Source organism: Bos mutus, chromosome 22 (genome assembly GCF_027580195.1).
Source record: "Bos mutus isolate GX-2022 chromosome 22, NWIPB_WYAK_1.1, whole genome shotgun sequence".
NCBI classification, from domain to species: Eukaryota; Metazoa; Chordata; class Mammalia; order Artiodactyla; family Bovidae; genus Bos; species Bos mutus.
Window position 1 is genome coordinate 68,881,923 of NC_091638.1, and position 19,847 is coordinate 68,901,769.

General features: G+C 57.2%; 1 protein-coding gene across 5 annotated transcripts in view; it reads left to right on the top strand.

The window, feature by feature from the left end:
* The window catches only part of NRXN2 (neurexin 2), a 103,068-nt gene that overhangs the window by 79,004 nt on the left and 4,217 nt on the right, over positions 1-19,847 (top strand). For 3 of the 5 annotated variants that reach the window (XM_070359310.1, XM_070359308.1, XM_070359306.1), the window contains 4 exons: positions 100-271; positions 4,316-4,405; positions 7,785-8,110; positions 10,476-10,554. In XM_070359310.1, coding sequence (XP_070215411.1) covers positions 100-271; positions 4,316-4,405; positions 7,785-8,110; positions 10,476-10,554 — 667 coding nt within the window. The remainder of the gene's footprint in view (positions 1-99; positions 272-4,315; positions 4,406-7,784; positions 8,111-10,475; positions 10,555-19,847) is intronic. The other 2 variants (XM_070359309.1, XM_070359307.1) reach the window with 1 other exon arrangement.

Sequence of the window (19,847 nt, forward strand, 5' to 3'; positions counted from 1 at the left end):
ACGCAGCAGAGCTGGACCGGTGGTGGTCACAGGAGGAGTTCTAGCGGGAGTGAATGGTCGTTCCCTCCCAACCCCTGATCTCTGCCTCCCTGTCCCCAGGACCAGGGCACCGTCGGGGTGATCTTTAACGTGGGCACGGACGACATTACCATCGACGAGCCCAACGCCATCGTGAGCGACGGCAAATACCACGTGGTGCGCTTCACTCGAAGTGGCGGCAACGCCACCTTGCAGGTGGACAGCTGGCCGGTCAACGAGCGATACCCGGCAGGTAGGTGGCGGGGCGCAGAGGTGTGGCGGGAGGGGTGGGGCAGGGCAGCCAGGGCTGCCTCCAATAGGAGCGCTGCCTGCACCAGGGGCGGGGCTAAGTGGCGAGGCTTCCCGCAGCGGGAAAGGTGTGGCTTGTAGGGGCGGGACCAAGGTGGGGCGGGGCTAAAAGGAAAAACCGGGATTTGAAGGGTAGGGGTGGGACTGTGGGAGGTCAGCTCGCAGGGGGTTGGAACAGCTGAGCAAGGAAGGATGCAAGAGCAGGGTCCCCTTTGGGGTGGGGGAGGAGAGAAGCGAAGGAACGTAGAGGTAAGGAGAGTCTGACGTAACTGAGGGGAGGATGAGCTGAGAAAAGAGGGACAGGTGGAAATGGGGCGGCAGATGCAGAAACCAAAGAGAGAAGATTCAGAAGTAACGCAAAACGGATCTTGGCAAGGAAGCAGGGCTGTTCCCAAGGATAGAACCAAGGCAAGAACCAAGGTCTTTACAAAGAGCAAGTCGAAGGTTCATATTAGGTGAACCAGATAAAGAGAAGTAACCATGGAGACCTGGAGAAAAGGAACCCCAGCGTCTCAAAGAGTAAGGGACATCGTGAAAGGGAGAGAGCGACAAGTGACAACAAGAGCGAAAAATAGGTCAAGTGCCTTCAACAAGGCTTCATCAACTACTGGTTTTAGGTCCTGTGCTAAGCCCCGAGGACGCAGGGCACAGCTCCTGCTTGCAGGGAGCTCACAGTCATGGGGGCGGGGAAGCGCAGGGGTGCAAACAGACCCGATTCAACAGTGTGACAGCTGTGGTGGCCGAGGACCCACCAAGATATGAGGAGCACAGGGCAAGGACAGGAATGAGGACCTGAAAGACGTGAGGAGGCAGAGACTGCGAGAATCTGAGGGAGGCAGAGAAAGAGCCTCAGAGTGAGAGGAAACAAGGGAGGAGCGGTGGGGAGATATGGAAATAGTCACCGAGACAGAAACAGAAACGGAGTCAGCGCTCGGAGTGATGCAGGGAGATATATGGAGCCGCTGTCTCACAGATGCAGCCAGCAAGAGAAGAGGTGGCCAGAGCCTGGGGAGGGAGATGACAGGGGGGGAAGTGGAGGTCCTGCAGGAGAACCGCAGACACACCGAGACGCGAGACGCGGAGACACAGGCTGAGTGACATTGCAGAGTCGCGTGCAGGGGGCAACTGAGGAACAGAGAGAGCACCTGCAGGCTCAGCCCCGCTCCTCGGCCAAAGTGATGCCCAGAGAAGCTGCCTGTGCTGGCCGAGGGGGCGGAAGGACACGAGAGGTTCAAGTGTGCAAACCCTCACAGGCCCACTTATTCTGGGATGTAAAGGCTCATGTGGGCTTATGGCTCACCAGCACGTGGGCTTGTACCCACACACTCTCAGGCAGCCCCTGAAGACAGAATCCCAAAGCCTCCTAATAAACACAGAGACTGACACACACGCAGGCCAGCCCCAGGCACACAGACACTGGCAAATATTCATGTGGTCAGACAGACACAGGGGGAAAAGCCCTACAGAGGGATGCCAGCTTACACCAAGGCCTGGGCATGTGTGGGGCAACTCAGGCAAATAAACGTTCCCATTCCAAGTGCCACAGACACGCCGACACCCACAGGCCCGGCTGTGGGCCTCAGACTTCGCTCTTTCTTAGACACACACACCAGGGTGACCTTTGAAGCAGTGAAGACACCAGCCCGCCCTGGACGGGGCTGGACTCAGGGAGCGTGGAGCTTTATGTCAAGCCAGAGCGCCTTCCTTTGGATCTCAGCAGGGCAGATGCAGGATTAGAAAAGTCACACCTGCCCTCTTCTGCTTGGGATCCCTGGCTGGGGTTGGAGAGACTGTGGGGTGCCTCCTTGACTGCCAAGCAGAGTAACCTGAGGGCCTGGTGCCCTATGAGGGCAGATCACCTACGAAAGCGAGTGTCACCCTGAGCGACACCAGCAGGGCAGAGTAGAGTGTGCATGGCCCAGGCTCTCAGGAAACACAGACACGCAGCCCAGGGACCCTGAGTCAGCAGGACCTGGCTTTCCATCCTGCATCTGCTACTAACAAGCTGGGTGACCTTGGACAAGTCATCAAGCGCCTCTGCATCTCAGTTTTGACCTCTGAAAGTTGGGGATAATAGCTGCATCATAGCCATACTGTGAGAGTTCTGTGAGATGGCCTAAGTGCTAGAATGGCATGGCATAGCAGAGGCGCTGTTAAAGTCTTGTTAGAATTGTTGTGTGCGCCAGTGAGGCAGATGTACGTTCTTCCTTCCCTCTCAGGACACACATACGGACAAATACATGACCACACAGACACAACTCTCCAGTAGGAGTAGGTGCCTGGATGCCTCCTGCCCTCCTGCCTCTGCTCCAGCGCTCCCTCTCCCTCCCTTCCCCCGCTTGTCTCCCATCTGGCTGCTACTCTCCTCCTCCAGACTCTTCTGGGCCCCTCCCAGCCCCAGCCCCAGCACTGTGCTGCCTCTGACAGAACACAGGACACTGCTGGTCACTTGCCAGCTGCAGCTCGGTGGGGGCTCCCCCTGGGCAAGGACTGGACCTTTGTCTTTGCATCTCCAGTACCCAGTATTCCTCCAGTACCAGGAATAGAGAAGACACTCAGGAGATGTTTGTTGAGTGACTCAACGAGTGGGTGATCCATTTTTGTCTAAAATACAAGTGACCCAACTCTGTGGATTCAGAGTCTGTGGAATCTTCAGGAGGGCGCGGTCTCACTGCCTTGTAAGCATCCAGGGAGGCCCCATCCCTGCCGGAGTGAACACACCATGGGAGGTTCATGGGAGGTGAACACAGGCAGGCCCAGGCCCAGGTCTCGCTGGGCAGGTAGCATGGTTGTGCAGTGAGACATGAGGAGGAAAACGCCCCCAGAGTGCATGCTACTGAAGATGGCGTCAGGGGTTTCAATGGGTAGAGTGGCCAGGTACCCAAAGGAAATAACTTCCATTTCCACAGCTACAGTTTGGGGTCACCTACAGCCTTGGGGGAGAGCTCACAGGACACACAGACACAGACAGACAGACACACACATCCTCCTTCCTCCCTGTGAGCAGAGAGAACAGCTGTGTATGGATGGGCAGCCAGGATTGAGAGGAGGAAGGCTAGGTTGGGGCTGGGATGGGTCCCCAGGGCTGGAACGGAGGGGGGACCTGAGCAGAGAGGACTCCGAGGGTCTTGGAGTGAAAATGAGAGAGAGGGGTTGAGAGCCAGGTGCCGCCAAGCGGAGGAGGGCCGTGGGCACCTTCAGGGAGCCCAGGGGTGGGCCGGGGTGACAGAGGAGGCGAGATGCAAGGGTTGGGCGGGGCAGTTGGGGGATATCCAGCGGGCGCACTCCACTGTGACCAGGGTGAGAAGCCTGAAAGTGTCTTCAGTGAGCGCGGTGGGGGCTTGGCAGGGGAAGTGCCGGTGGAAAACCAGTGGTGGGGTGTGGTGTGGGATGGGAGGTGAGGGGAAGCTGGGAGTTGATCACAGAAGGTAAAGGGAACCGAAGGGACTTCGAGAAGACTTTTAAATCTCACTGTTAAATGTATGTGCCGGACCACCCCCTAAATGCCGAATAAACCCCCGCTTAACCTGTCCCTCCCACTTCTAAACCGCCCTCTAAACGCAGTAACCAGCTGGGTCGCTAAGGCCTTCCACCCCTAACTTAAACCTGCTAAATGCCCCTCCCCGCCCCTCTACCCCACTCTGGGATGGGGAAGGAAGCGGGCAGACAGATAAACCTGTTTAACCTCTGACCTTTGACCTTCCAGCTGCCTCTTCTTCCATTCCCCTTTCCTTTTCTTCCTTGTCCCCTCTTTTCTTCGGGTGGCTCCTGCCCCCAGGATGGGGCTGGCTCTGCCTGGGAGCCTAGGGAGGGGGACCGGAGGGCAGACGAGGGACCGGCGTTTCTTCTCCCGCCTTGGGTGGACCTGCCCTCTCTCCGTGGGATGTGGCCGCTTACTCTGAGTCTCCTGAGAAATGCATAATTACTTTTCTAACTCCTTTGGACTTCGCCGCCTGAGAAACCTACTGTCTTTCTAAACTTTTCCAAGGAAACTTTGATAACGAGCGCCTGGCGATTGCTAGACAGAGAATCCCCTACCGGCTTGGTCGAGTAGTTGATGAGTGGCTGCTCGACAAAGGTAATTAACCAGAATTAATTAATTAATTAATTAACTTTAAAAACACTATCTTAAAGGTGCAGAGCTCTCTCTTTCCCCATCCGAGCCTTCCCCATCACCCACCCCCTAGTGAGAGGACGATTGTCCGGCCAGGGTGGTCCCTTCCTCTCTGGGGTCAAGGGTCTGTGGCTTCTAGAGGGGTGGTTGGGGCAGGGGTGGGGCTTTTCCTAGAAGTGGGAGAGCTTGGTCTCTTCCTAAACCTGTGATGGGACTAGGGTCATCGAGGAGATGCCGAACCCCTCCAGGAAGGCAGGGTGAAGTGTAGGTGGGGAGGGGGCTGCCCTGTTGGCTCAGAGGTTTAGTCGAGGGCCAGCTGAGGACCACAGCACGCTGGGCAGCAGATGGCTTTGGGAAGTAGAGGGCAGTGGTCCTAGGATCCCAAGGAGGGATAGGAAGACCTCACGGGGCTCATCTGAGGAGAAAAGGGAGGATTGGGGTGCTTCAGATCCCACTGGAAAGATGAAGAGTGTCTGTGCGGCCACTGTCTCTGGAAGGGGCCCACCTGGGTCTAGAAGGTCTCAGACGCAGTGGAGGTTGGGGGGAGACTAGGAGGTGGGGGAGAGGTGGCATCCCAGGAGGATTTCTGTGCCCGCTGAGCTGATGAGGAAGACAGAACAGCTGGCTAAGAGGCGCTGCTGGGTGTGAGGGAGGAGGGAGAAGGCCACTTGTCACCAAGGGAAGTTGGGGCCAAGGGCAAAGCCATCCCATTCCCTTTGGAGAGGGGGCGAGCTCTGTACCTCTAAGGCTAAACTCTAGGGGGGAAGTAGCACTGTTAAACCTCCACCTAACCAGCTGATAACTGTGCTTTTAAATGTCCACTGGGGCCGGCCCCAACTAAAACCCCCAATGTCCCTTCCAGCCCCCACAAGGCCAGCGGGGACTAAACATGCTGATAACCAGATGTGATAAATCCGTAGCAGGACAAAAAGTTAAAGGGACTGTAACAGACATCGCTAAAACCTACAGCCCCCAGCCACACTGGGCTGCTCTCTCCAGCGGGGTGAACTTTAACCCTTTGAGGAGTTCATGGTGGGTGGGGCCCCAGGGGCCTAGTTGGCTCACCTATGTGGCTTCCTCCCCATTACCCACCTCCCTCTCCCGGAATCAGAGAGGCCAAGGGAGCAGCTTGGGCTGAGGCTGGGACAACTTGTGACCCCAAGGGTAGGGAGAGCTGGACAGGCCAGGGAGAGGGCCTGGGGGGCGGGACTTGTGGTCCAGCTGAAGGAAGAACTCCTGCTGGTGGTTTGGAATCCCAGTTCTGCTTTGCGCCTGCAGGGTTGCACCTTCTCTTTAGGCCTCTGGTTCCTCTTCCAGAAAGTGCAGGGTTGGCCATGTTCTCTAGTATTTCCCAGAGCATGGCATGGCCTTGGTCAAGGCATCAGCTCCCTCCTCGGGGAGCAGGGACAGTGATTCCTGCTCAGCCTGCCTCACACGAGGATGAGATGAAATGAGGAGCAGGAAAGTATTGGAGAACTAAAGCTGGGCATTCTTGGAGAGATTCCTTTACCGGGGAACCCGTCAGCACCTAGCATGTGGTAGGTTCTCAATAAATATTTATTGAGTGAATCCATTTTTCCAGTTCCAAAATGTATCCTGTGAAGCATAAGTCCCATGAGATGCTTCACGATAAAGAGATTTGTGGTTAAAAAAAAAGAAGAAAGAGAGAGAGAGATGTGGTAAGATGAGCTTGAGAAATCGGAATCCCGTTTCTTCCTCTTGGAGAGGCGTATGAACATGCATTTTAATAAAGGCTCTGAGAAGTCCTGCGAGAGAGAAACCTCTTGTTTAATTATGAAATGTTTGTTTTCCAAACTCATTTGACCACTGTGAACCTTCTCCCCTTTGTTTTTCTCCTAATTCTCACATGCGGGTGTAAACTGGACACTGATCCTCAAGGCCTCTCCAGGGCCCGTGTCTAGCTGCCAGTCACTAGTTCTCAGCTTCTGTGGGCTCTGGCTGCCCGCTCTGGAAGATGATGGCCCTGCTCCAAGGCTGAGGGAGGTGCTGGGCAGAGGGAGTGCTGGAGGAGGAGAAGAGGCTGAGCAGAGGGCCTGAGCAGACACATCTGTGGCCAATCATTGGCCAGAGGCCAGACAGATGGCTGGGGGCCCCAGAGGTCTGGGTGTTCCGGGGAACCTGTGTTTCCAAGAGTGTGGGTTTCACAAGTTGGACTGTCCTCAGCCCAGGTTTCAGGGCAGGGCTTATAGGCACCTAACTCTAAACCAGATCTTTAACGAGGCACTAACCAGAGGCTAACGAGGGCTAAGCCAGGCCTTAAACCCCCAGCGCCAGCAGCTGAAGGTCCAGGGGAGCAGGGGGCAACCTAGTACTGCCTCTGCCCGCCTCCCCCACAAAATAAGCAACATCAAAACCAAAGTTAAATCTAAACTTAAACATAATAAATATCTTTTCTAAAAACCAAACCAAAGCAACAAACTCAGAGGGTTAAACTGACCCCCAGATCCACTAAAACCAAACAGAACAACCTAAGCCCACCCAGGTGGGAATTCTGAGGTGTAACTGCTGAGTGAGGAGCGAGGTTGGAGCTGGAGTGGTTTTTTTGGCTGTCAGCGAGCGAAGCAAGGTCCCTTTAACATTTTCCATCTCTGTGCTTGCATACCCTGGCGGGGAGGAAGGACTCTGCTCTCCAGGGCGTGACCCCCAGGCTGTGGCTGAGCCTCAGGGGAGGAGGGGAGAGGGGGGCCTGGTCAGAGGTCTGAGGGCCTGGTGGTGGCTGGGAGGACGGAGTGTGGTCCACGTGGCTGCTCCTAGGCTCATGCATGCTGGCCCTCCTCCCACGCACTGTCCACCCAGGCCTCACCTCCATCCCTGCCCTGACACGCACTGACCACGTGGCCTGGCAGTCGCCTCCTCCGTTTCTGCCTTTTTGTCTCCTCTGTCTGCTGCTTCCGAGGGTTCCGTGGCTTGGGGCTGGACACGGGTGTGGGAAGTTGGTGGGGAGCAGAGAGAGAAGATGGGGATCCAACTGAAGGGAAAGAGGGGGGCGATGCCCCCAGAGCAAGAGAGGAGGGGGGATGGGAAGGCCAGAGGCATGAGCATGGCGGGGAGAGGGGGGAGCTGGGCCCCCTTTCCTGGCCCGTGTGTGCCCTGGGGCTCCTTCCCCTCCAGGGTCCCTGCTGCCTGGACTGGGCTAGTGGCTGACAAGGACTTTCCCTTTGGTGTCTGCCCCTTCCTCATTTCTCCATCCCCACCCAACCCCTACTTGCTGGTTTCCACCTCCACCCCTTTCCCCACCTTGGGCACCGCCCCTCCCTTTCTGGTCTCCCCCTACTGCCTGTCCCCTCTCTGTCTGTCACCCCTGCCCCTCCCCACCCCCCAGGCCGCCAGCTGACCATCTTCAACAGCCAGGCTGCCATCAAGATCGGGGGCCGGGATCAGGGCCGCCCCTTCCAGGGCCAGGTGTCTGGCCTCTACTACAATGGGCTCAAGGTGCTGGCGCTGGCCGCCGAGAGCGACCCCAACGTTCGGACCGAGGGCCACCTGCGCCTGGTGGGGGAGGGGCCGTCCGTGCTGCTCAGCGCGGAGACCACGGCCACCACCCTGCTGGCCGACATGGCCACCACCATCATGGAGACCACCACCACCATGGCCACCACCACCACGCGCCGGGGCCGCTCCCCCACGCTGAGGGACAGCACCACCCAGGTGAGGGCCCCTTCAGTGGGTGGATGAGGGATGGGGGTTCAGGTGGGGGTAGGGCTGATGTCTGCCTAGCAACCCCAGCGCCCAGGAAGCTCTGAGGGGACTGTGGTTTAGATGGACCCGGCAAGGTCTCCTTTCTTGAAGCGCTTGTCACCCTGGGAACCAGGGATGTCGTAGATGTAGAGGTGACCACTCTTTCTAGGGGGGCCATTCCCAGAGTTGAGGGGAAGTTGGGTACCCTAGCTAGACCAGGGAAGACCACCCCCAGCCTATGAGAGAGGCGCTGCTATAGGGGGAGAGCAGAGCCGGGAAGGAAGGCTTCCTGGAGGAGGCATTCCAGGCCTCTGCTTGATGCTTCTACCTGGAGAGACGGGTGAAGCCCAAGAGAGACCACATTGGCCTGCGGGATGGAATGACCCCTGCTACCTGCCTAGTATTGAAGGCCATACTCGGTGTTGTGTGGGCATCTAGGGGAAGACAGAGGGAGCCAGGATGGCACCGCTCTGGGCAGGGCACAGAGACGACAGCCCTGGAGGTGTCAGCGGCTCACCTGGTGGTGGCAGCCCTTCTCCAGAAGCTGGTGGAGGCCGGGGCAGCCTCTCCTGATAGCCGGTGTCCTTGTGGTGGGACTGCCGGCCCGCTCCCGTCACAAGCCCTCTCCGTGTGACCTTGAGTAGACACCACTGTGTAGCAGGCCTTAGTGTCCTCCGTGCCTGTGGGTCAGAGCCAGGCAGGTGCAGACAGTCCCCTGGTGCTTTACCTCCCTGCCCCCGGCCTGCCCCACCTGCTATACCCTCCCCGGGTCAGGTTTGAGTTTATCTCCTCTTGCACCTAGGGGAGCACCCGAGGGGGCTGTATCTGAGGATGAGGCTCTGCTGGGACAGGAGAGTCCTGACTTTCCTGGTGGCCAAAGCTGATTGAGCGTATGTGACTCACCAAGGCAGCCCAGGTGCAGCTGAGTTTTCTAGCTGTTGCTGTGGCCTGAGGGTGGCGGCTCGCACCTGGCACACTGGATCTTGCTTAGGGACCTTGCTCCCTGCCCAAGCCACTCCTGTTCCCCATCGCCCATGGCTGCGGGCCTCTGGGCCTGGCGGGACCTCTGTCATCCTGGGTGAGGGAGGGTCTGGGTCAGTCACGGGGACAGATCCTACCTCCACCACCAGCCTGCCTTCCGTTTCTGTAAATGAGGGCTGGGCTCTCTGAGCTCCCATACCCTCATCCCTGTCAGTCTGTGCGGGAGGGACCTGGATCTGGCTGACATCCTTGTCCAGGGAAGAGAGTCAAGCCTGAACCCCTTTCCCTTCTGCCTTTAGAGCCAAGAAAATTGAGGGGACCTGAATGCTGGGCCTTACCCCAGGGAGCTGGGAGCCCTGGGAAAAAGGCGTGGCTCTGGCCAAGTTTGGGCACTGGCCATGCTCAATGCCTGATGGCAAGAAGGGCATCCAGTCTCAGTGTGAGGTGATGGGCAGACCGTCTAGGCAGGAGAGAGGGGTGGGGCTCTAAGGGTCACAGCTGTGTGGTGGAGCCTGCAGGCCGGCGGAGAAGCAGAAGTAGTCTTCCAGTCCCCACCTTGTCCTTTGGTGAGGGCTGCAGAGTCCTGAGATCAGGGGGTGGGGAAGAAGCGGGATGTGACCAGTTCACCCCTTACCCAGCCCAGACTCCTCCCATCCTTGGCCTTCGGCCTGGCCTTCTGCCTCCACCCGAAGTCTTTAATTTCCTTCCTGCTTGGAGTCTGGGTTTCCCTCCTTGGGTTTCTTCCCTGTCACCCCCTGTGTGTCCCCCCTCCCCTTACACTCACTCATCTTGGGGATTCTCTTTCTTTGCAATCAGGAGGAGAGAAAATGCTGACAAAGTCGACTCCTGTTGTCATGGCAACCACAGCCCTAATTATTGTGTGCAGCCTGGTTCCCGGGCTCCAGGAAGGGGGTTGAAAGAGAGATGAGAATGGTGGGGTGGTGAGGCTGGAACTGAGAAACCCCCCAGGCCCTGCTCTGCCCATGCCGGCCTCCAGAGGCCCCCGTGCCTCACCTCCCTGCTGCCCCTGGAGCCCCTTGCTCTGGTCTGGCAGCCACAGGTCTGGCTTGAGTCCCCCCAGCTTCCCAGAAATAAAAGGCACAACATGTGCTGTTTCATTGATCCCCAGGAGCACGGGAGCTGCTGCAGGACAGGGCTGTTCAGTCTCACTTTGCATGGGGAGGTGAAGGCCCCTGGGTCACCCAGCAAACTATGAGAGAGCTGGGGTGTAGACCAGGTGTCTCTGCCCAGGGCCCACCCCCAATCCTGTCCCACAACTCAGGAGGTGGCTGTGGGGCCTGCTGACCTGCCCTGGAATCCTCCTCTTTCCCCCCACCCTCCTCTCGCCCCCCAGAACACAGATGACCTCCTGGTGGCCTCGGCTGAGTGCCCGAGTGATGACGAGGACCTGGAGGAGTGTGAACCCAGTACTGGTGAGTGCCTTTCCCCCCTCCCCTGCCCCGGGCCCACTGTGACGCTGAGGGGAGGGGGGCGACTGTCCTGCCCCCAGCCCAAGCCCCCCAGAGGCCTTTGCCAGGCCTTAACTTTTCCTGATAGCTTCCTCTCCCTGCCACTGCCACCAGGCCCCATGGGTACTCCCTGGTGAGGCAGTTTTTGGCCTTTTGGTGCCCCAGCCCTCAGAGGTAGTGTAGTGAGGTCCTTAGCTTGGGGTCTTAAGATTGAAGGCCAAGGGATGCCAAGAGGGAAAGAGGGAGAATTTACCCTAGAAAGAAGAGTAACTTCAGGTCCCATGAGTCCTTGTGGGGTGTTGGGGGATGGAGTATGGGGATGGGGAATGCAGGCCTAGGAACTACAATTCCCATCAGCTCTTGGGTTCAGAACTGCAATTCCCATCAGTCCTTGAGGTCTAGGGTTCTCTTGGTCACTAAAAGAGGAGGTCTCTGCTGGCTCCTGCACCCTCCTCACTCCCAGTCTCAGGGAGGTGGCCAGACAATCCCGGGGCTCCCTGGCCAAGCTGGGGCAGTTAGGTGGGAGGTGCCCCAGCCAGGCATTAGGTCCCCAGGGAGATTGGGCCTGGGGAGCTGCTCTGGGAGGAGAGCAGAGCTGGGAGGGAAGGCTTCCTGGAGGAGGCATTCCAGGCCTCTGCTTTATGCTTCTAGCTGGAGAGAAGGGTGCAGCCCCACAGAGAGAGACCAGATTGGCAAAGCAGGGGTGGGCTTGGGTGCCAGCTGAGAAGTGTGGGGTGTGGAGCAGCACAGTGGGTGCACGTGTGCAGGTGGGTGGCAGCTGGGAGGAGCTGAGGCCGGCAGCGGGAATGGAAGGAGACTGAATGTGGCCACGTTTCCCCTGGGAGCACGTGGGCCTTGGTGGTGGCCTGGTTGAGCCCCCGGGGGCTTCATCTCTTGCTTGGGTTTTGCAGAGACTTCTCCCCATTACTTTGCAATGCTTGATGGCTGGGCTGTTGGTACTGGAAGCTGGAGGTTGGGGCAGGTGCCTGCAGGGTTGGGGTCGGGGGGAGGGGGTGAAAGGGTCAGCTGAGGTGGGCAGTGTGACCTGGGCAGAGCCTGTGAATCTGGCCTGGGGGAGAGCCTGGGGGGTCTGCCAGCCACAGGAGAGCCACTCAAGCTGAGGGTGGGCTGCAGCAGGCATGGAAGAAGACTGAATGTGGCCATTCAATGGAAGGAGTGGGGGCAGAGCCAGAAGACCCTGGAGCCTTGGGGCAGAGACCAAGGGTGAGGGATTTCTGGGGCGCAGCCCACCAGGCCCAGAGGCTAATGCCTGACCGCCCTGTGTCCCTCAGTAGGCTAGAGTGAGGGGTTTGTTCTGGCAGTCTTGGGCCCTGAGGGACTTCGGGAAGCCTCTGGTTACTGGGCTGGAAAGGCCTTCACACCCATAGCCAGAACAGTGCTTTCTGGACAGATGCCCTCCACTATGGGAAGCTCTGCTTTGGGGGGCTCCCCCGTCTCTCTAGTGATCTTGGCTCAGGGATGCACCCTCACACCCACTGTTGCTTTGGGAAGCTGTGGGACTCTGGCACCTTTGACATAGCACCCTCCTCGCACCCCACTTTTCCCCAGACTAGTCACTGAAGGGGTTTCCTGTAGGTGGACACAGAACTTCCCACTCAGGCCTGCAGGAGGGGCTGTGCTGCAGGGTCCCATGGGAGCCCTGGGATGGGACTCTGGGGAAAAGGCTGTGTGGTCACGAGAAAAAGGCACTGCTTGGCCCCACCACACGTTTGCACACTTGGGGATGTGAACTGCCGGGGCGAGTGGAGAAGTCTCTGCTTTCCCTGGGCCCTGCAGATGGCCATCCTACAGCAACAGACAGGGCCATCCCGGGGCCATGCACTGTCCACTGAGGCTCGGGCCTCCCAACCCCACCCAGGATCTCGTCAGGGGCCTGGCTGTGACGCTGAGCGTGTGTGCAGGTGGCTGGGCGCTTTTAGGCTGTGTTGGGACCAGGGATTGAGGCAGAGCTGAGTGGGCAGGTTAGTTGCCTTCCCTGCATCAAAGGGTCAAGTCTGTGAGGGGACTATGGAGGGCGGAGGAGGAATGGAGGCTGGGGGATGAGGAGAGTCTGGTGGGCCAGCCTTTAAAAATAAGAGGGCCAGTGGGCAGAGGGCATGCTGAGCATCCAGAGAAAACCCACGGAACCCATCTTGAGATGTGCATCGCATGTGTTTGCACCTCCACATTCACGCTGCTCTGAAATGTTTAAATTGGATTTTCATCTCGATGGGAGGCCAGACAAGGGCCAAGATGACTCTGGGGTCTCTAGACCATGACACCTCCCACCTGGAGGGGGAGGGGCTCGGGCCAGAACCCCTCTTGTGCCCCCAGTGTGGAGGCTTTTTCTTCAGCAGACACCAGGCCTCCTTGGTCTCCAAGGTCAGTGTCAGAGATGGAAGCAGCCTGGCTAGAGACAGCAGCTACTCAGGGGCTGGCCCCAGGCTCTTTGCACCTCTCTCACCTGCCGGATCCTCCTCCCTGGGCTCCAGGTGTGAAGCCTCAGGTCATCTCTGATATGTTCCTCACCTTCCATCGACTTGGGCCCCTCCACAGAGCCCAGACCCCATTCTCCCTCCCCAGGCACCCCAGCTTGGAGAACCCATCATCTGACAGTCACTTTAGTGAGGGTGCCGCCTAGCCAAAGAAGGGCGTTGTGTTGATGGATGCAGTGTTCTGATTCTTTCTAGGGGGAGTGCCTTTAGGAAACCATGTCCTGCATAGCAGGCACTGTGACCCAACACGCCCCGCTGTCTTAGCCGGCCTGACCCACACCCTGTGTTATGGGCCTGGCCTGTAGGGATCTCGCCCCTGAGACACACAGAAGCGCATGCACAGGCTCAGACCCACAGAGGGACCGAGCTACATGCACACATGTGTCTGACCAGAGGCACGCCCACATCCTGGCACACACATTTATAGACCTACTGGCAAGCTCATTCATGTCCACTTCCACAGGTCCACATATGTTCAAGCCTAAAGGGCACATGCCATTTGTGCCCAGGCTAAAAGAGGCATGCATGTGCTTAGATCTAAACGGACGTGCTTGTATTCAGAGCGCCAGAAGTCTGGCACACACAGACAACCCCCCACAGATGTACACAGTTTCACAGAAGCACACACATGTGTTCAGAGCCCCAGTCCTGTATGTGTGTGCTTAGGGCTCCACACCTAGATGCGGGTTCATAGGTGTCTGCCTGCTCAGACCCACAGCTTTCACACTCACACATGAGCCCAACTGCACGAGGGTGCCATGCAGCATGTCTTTAACCCACAAAGGCAGCCGTGGGTGCTCAGAGCTGCACATCCATGCACTCACAGCCCCACTGAAGTGTGCATGTGCATAGCTATTGAGGGGTAGACCAGATGTTCAGAATCACATGCACGTGCTCAGAAGCTTGCATATTTTAGGCATTCATGAGACATATGCCCGTGTGCTCAGACCCTTAAGGCCCATGCGTATACGAATCTGAGACTCTCAGAATTCCACATCCACACTCAGCTCGTAGAGGCACACACACGTATACAAATCCACCTGTGTCACAGACATGTTCACTCATGTGCTCAGGTCACAGAATCCTCTGTGTGAGCTCTGACTTGCAGATGTTCACAGATGTGTATGTGCGTGTTCTGAGTAGGCACACACACCACGTGAGCAAACTTTCTGAGGTGCAGGCGCACGTGTGCACACACAGGCATGTGAATTCAGGGATGTCCATGTCTACCCCAGGCTCACAGAGGTGCACGAGTGTCACAGCTCCACACACGCAAACACTCAGGCTCAGCCTGTCACTTGCACATCTGTTCACGATCACTAAGATGCACACATCCTCAAAGGCATGTCCTCGTGTACCACGTGTGTGCTCATTTGAGACCCCTGAACGTGTGTGTGTGCACATCCTCAGGCAAGCTGTGTGTGCACAGACCCAGGGGTTCACGCACAGACACACGTTTCTCCAGCCCCACAGACCTGCACCCCTCCCCCACCACCTGGGAGAGGAGCTCCTCAAGGCCCATCTCAGCTCATTCTCACCTGCGGGCCCTTGAGCTCGGACACACACATGTGCTCAGAGCCCTCAAGGCATGTGTATGCGTACTCAGTCCCACAGTGGTGTACACACACGTGCACACACAGAGTCAGGTCAACACTGACCCACGTGGGCGCTCACAGCTGCTCATACACTCACTCATACACTCAGAGATACACACGCAGCTACACACAGAAGGACACCTACATATCCGTGGACCCTCTGGCCAGTCACACATCTTCAGACGCAGTACAATGCCTGGCTTCCTGTTCACCGTGTGAGCACACAGACCACAGGGACCCACACATACATGTGTACTCGGCTTCACATAAACCCCCACGTTCAGACCCAGAGAAGCCGCCTCATGCACGTAGCCCACATATGTGCATCCCTTCCAAGGCTCTGCTCCTGTGCATGTGCACACGGGGCCTCAGAGGCGTACACATGCTCAGTTCCACAGGCATTTGACCCATTTGCTCAGACCCACACATCTAGCTCAGAATCAGAGGCACAGATGTGTTCAGATTCTAGCCTGTCTTAAGATAACGCTAGTTGTTACAACAAACAAGCTCTCAACACCAGGGTTTAACACACAGAAATTGACTTCTCCTTCACGTAAACACTGTTCCTGATGGGTGAGCAGCTGTTTTCCAAGCGCTGATTCAGAGTCAGTCTCGGTCCACCTTGAAGTTGCACCGTGACTTCCCTAGTTGTGGTGGAAGGGGATGAATGGGGAGGGGCACAAGGGGAGGGTTTATGGGCCAGGCCTGGGAGGGAGAGGGGCGTGTGGGTCCTGCTGATGCTGCCCACCAGAGCACCGTCCCCGTGGCACAGCCTAGCTTCCAGGAAGGCTGGGAGGCATGGCCCTGCTGTGCTCAAAGGAGGAAGCAAAAACAGATTTGGTGACCAGCTAGCCATTTATCTGCCACAGTCTGGGCTTTGGGTCACAAATGATGCATTCCACTCTCTCCCGCCCACTGAACACACCCACCCACCCCCAAGGGGGACACCCAAAGCCCCCCTCCCTGCAACTTGATTAGAACAGTCTTCTCAGAGGGGAGTATGTCTGCAAGATGGACCCTCTCCATAGGGTTCAGACTTAGCTCCTGGGTACCCATATGTGGTCTGGATACCCATTAACTAAAAGGATAATTGATCTCATTGACCACACACCCATAACACCAGAGACAACCACCACCATAAAACCCTGCATCCAAAGGAAAGGATGGAGGGCACACAGCAGCTTGTAGCTCCTAGTATTGGGAGATCCAGCCAGCAGGCAGCTCGAGGCTCTGCCCTCAGGGGTGGGGATGTTACCCCTGATACCATGTTCTGCTGTCTGGAGAAACTTTCCTCTCCTTTGTCTGGAGCCCTGGTGCTGCCCTCTGGCAGGTCCCTCCCAGTCCTTTATCCTTCATGGCCATCTCTGGGTGGGTGTTGCGAAAGCATCCTCCTTGGAGGCCCCACAGCCTTGACAGTCCACTTCCTGTGCATATTTGGGGGCCCAAAGGTTGTTTTGAGGCTCAGTCAACGGACCCACACTCAGACTTCTCTCCTAGGCATCATTCTCAAGCCTGTTTATCTCCTTGTTTCTCTGTCTTCTCTCTTAATTTAGCGGTGACTATCTTGAGGGCATTGGGAACAATTGGTGGGGAACCGCATCCTTAGTCTGATCCTAGAAGCCAGGCTGAACCCTGTTATTCAAGCGGAAGTGTCACTGGGCCACTGTCCCTGAAAGCCGTCTCCATTCTTCTCTCTTAAGATTTGGGGTTGGGGGGCAGCGGCTCTTCTGGCATTTGCAGGCCTCATATTCTGGGCTCTCTCTGGTCCCTTCATCTCTGTTGCGAACCCACCAGTTCTTGTCTAACGATGTCTCTTTTTTGTAACATGTTACTGAATGCAGGAGGTGAAAGCCGGCCCTGCCATCCTGACTTTCTGAGCACTTTTCCTTAGTGCCTCAGGCTCAGCAGGCACAGGCGTGTCCTAATCCAAGATGCCAGCTGTCCTGCGGCTGCGTTATGTGGTCCTGCATCTTTCCAGCCTCCAAATCCATCTCCTTGGATTGTTACCTGAGGGCCACAGGTTTTTGTTAATGTGACACCCACTTGGGGCTGTGTCTGTACTAGTGAAGGTAATGTGTGTTTCTGTAACATATAATCCCTGAATCTGAGTGGGTCCTTTAAGGGAAGTTTCTCACTCAGGGGAAGCCCTACCTGGGTGACTAGCAGGAGTGTTCGGGGAACCCAGGGTCCTCCAACCTGTGGCTCCTCCATTTCAACACGAGGTTGGCAAGGTCACTGGAAGGAGAAAGAGTGCAAAGACTCGCATCCTGGAGTGTTTATGGGCCAGTACTAGCACTGCCCACTGTTCCCTCCTATGGCCACACCTACTTGCAAGGGATGCTGGGAAATGTAGTCTCAGTGCCCGAGGAAAGGAGGTGGTCACAGAGGCACACCGCATGTGCTCAGACCCTTGGTGGTAGGCTCGCATCTCCTCAGGAACAGATTCATGCATTCACACGGGCACACATGAGCTCAGACCACCACGTACAAACCGCGTACAAACCACGTACAGAGCACAGACTCACTCACATGCTCAAACGTCCGCTAAGACTCGCTGTCATGTGGGCTCATGTGCCCAGATCCATCAAGGTTCATGTTTGCACGCACATGCACACACATGCTTAGAGACACGTGCCCAGGTGCACAGAAACAGACCCCTCAAAGGGGTGGGTGCACGTGTGTGCACACAGAATGCGCCTCACCGTCTCAGACCTTGACTCCACCTTGGCCCTTGTTTGCCCTTGCTGTGCGGGGATTTCGGATGGGGAGGGGTGGCACCCTTCAGGCCACTGCACACAGTTGCACAGATTGTTCTCTGCTGGAACAGGTGAGTAAGGGCTGAAATCTCGCCAGTGCTCTGCTTGCCAAGCCGTGTGTCCTGAACCCTGGAGCGGGGCTGTGTCCACCAGCAAGACAGGATGGCTTTTTCCAATTTTGCACAAAGATACAATCTGCCAAACCATGCGCCTGCAGGGCTGTGGCCACACTGAAGGCTGCTGTTTTTCTAATCCCCATTAAATGCTGGACTAGTGGCCTTCTTAAAGTCACAGCCTGGACAGGGCACCCAGGGTTGGCGGATGAGGCCTCAGGCAACCGATTGTTTCGTCTCTCTCAGCCTCAGTTCTAGATGCTTCTTTGGGGGTAGGCAGATCTTGCTTGGGTGGGAATGGAGTTCTTGGCTAGATTTCCAGTCAAGGGCCTTCTGTGCCCTAAAAGCAGAAAGGGTCTGGCTTGCCAGGCCAGCAGCCCCCAGAGCCAGGGTTTGCTGGGCGGGGAGGGTGCTTGGGAGTGGCTTGTGATCTCCTTGGCCAGAATGGAATTCCCTTTAGTAAGGGGACTGCCATGCACTGAAATTCAGTTGAGGAGCAGAGGGTGAGTGGTATCTATGATAAATGCTCCTGTGAATATTCCCCCAATGCTGCATTTGCCTGAAATGGAAGACGGGAGAAAGGCTGTCTAGGGCCCTTATCAGACCCCCAGGGGCACCCCATCCCAGTGTGCACCCTTGGAGTAGAACTGGACCCAGGATTCCAGGCACCATGTGTCTTCCTGAGTCCGCACCCCAGATGCCCAGTGGGAACGGCGACCTGGGGAGCCCCCAGCTGGACTTCTGCAGTGAGGAGTCTCTGAAGGTTTCTCCCCTCCTCCAGGCCCCACTAACTCCTCACTGGGGCAAGCTTGCCTGACCCTTTCTGGACTGATGAATGACCTCAGAAAAACGCGGTACCATATTTTGAGTGTGACTTGACCGCCACAGAACCCAGGCTGGCTTAAGTGGGTGCTGGAGAAGGAAGGCAGTGTGGGGTTGCAATATTGTGTTGTCTTATGGAGAGGGTAGGGGTTGTGGGACCCAGGGGGGACATGGTGTGGGGGATGGAGGCTTGTGTTCAGGGCCGTGAGAAGGGGGCGTCAAGGGGCAGGTGTGGCAGTGCGGGGGCTGTGGGTGAGGGCAGGGCACCCTCAGGAGATGCCCTCAAGGCCTTGGACCCAGGGGAAAGCCCCAGAGGAGCTGAGGATGCAGGACCACACCCCGGAGATGGAGGCAAGAAGTGGCTGGGGTTGAAGGGCAGGGGCAAGAGGTCAATGTGACCAGGCCTGGGAGGGGTTGGAGGCAGGGATCAGGGAAGTGGGGTGCTTCACAGGGGGATCCTGGGAGCCTGTGTGCCCCGAGGACTTAACCAGTGAATTACAGCAAATGGTTGTGGGGTGGGGGACTCAGGATGGGCAGGACTTGTCTGTGATCCAAGGCCTGAGGCCCCTGAATACCCTCATCTAGTGGGGTGGGGGTGAGCAAGAGGGTAGACAGCTAGATCTGTGCCCTAATTGGCCTGATAAGCCCCCTCTGGGCTGTGATGTGTCTCCAGCATGGGTCTCCTGGTCCCATGTCGTGGGCCTGGCATTCTGCTGGAGCCCCAGCTATAGGTAGCTTGTCAAGGAGAAGCCTGTCTAGGACGAGCCTTGATCTTAAAGTCTTCAAGAACAACTGGTGGCCCAGTCTCAGACAGAAGGTAGAGGAGACTGTGGGTGAGAGCTGGGCCCATGGAGCAGCTCCTGCCAGGCTGAACTCTCAGAAGTGCCTGCTGCCTGGGGGCGCTGTGGAGGAAAGATATTCAGAAGCCAGCTGCTCGGGCCCATGAGAGGGGCTCCCAGCCCTTTGGCTCAGATACCTAGCTTGGCCTGGCTCAGAGGAAACGTCTGATGAAATTTCCTCCCTTCCCTGGTCGAAACACAGCGAGCCCCTGCTCTCTGCCAGGCCCAGTGCTGGATACTCGGGAGAGACAGATGGGCCTTGGGCCTTCCTGGCAGGGAGTCCAGACGTGTGCCTCCAGGACAGAATAGGGACATGGTGTCAGAGGCATCCAGGGCAGAGAGGAGCATCTGGAGGTCTGCCTGGAAGAGGAGGTCCTTGGTTGGATTCAAGTATGAGTGAGATATCAGGGAAGGTGCTCTGAACAGAAGGCAAAAGGTCAGGATGAGGGCAAGTGGTGTGGGCCCGCAGTGAGTACCCCAGATGTGTTCAGGGTTCATGCAGGGAAGGGAGCCTTGTCATAATTGGGCCCAGATGTCACCATTTGATGGGCTACCAGCCTCCTCCTCAGACCTAACAGCTGAGTTTGCCCCTGACCCAGGGACCAGGTTGCTGGGCTATCCTTGGTGGGTGTAGGGT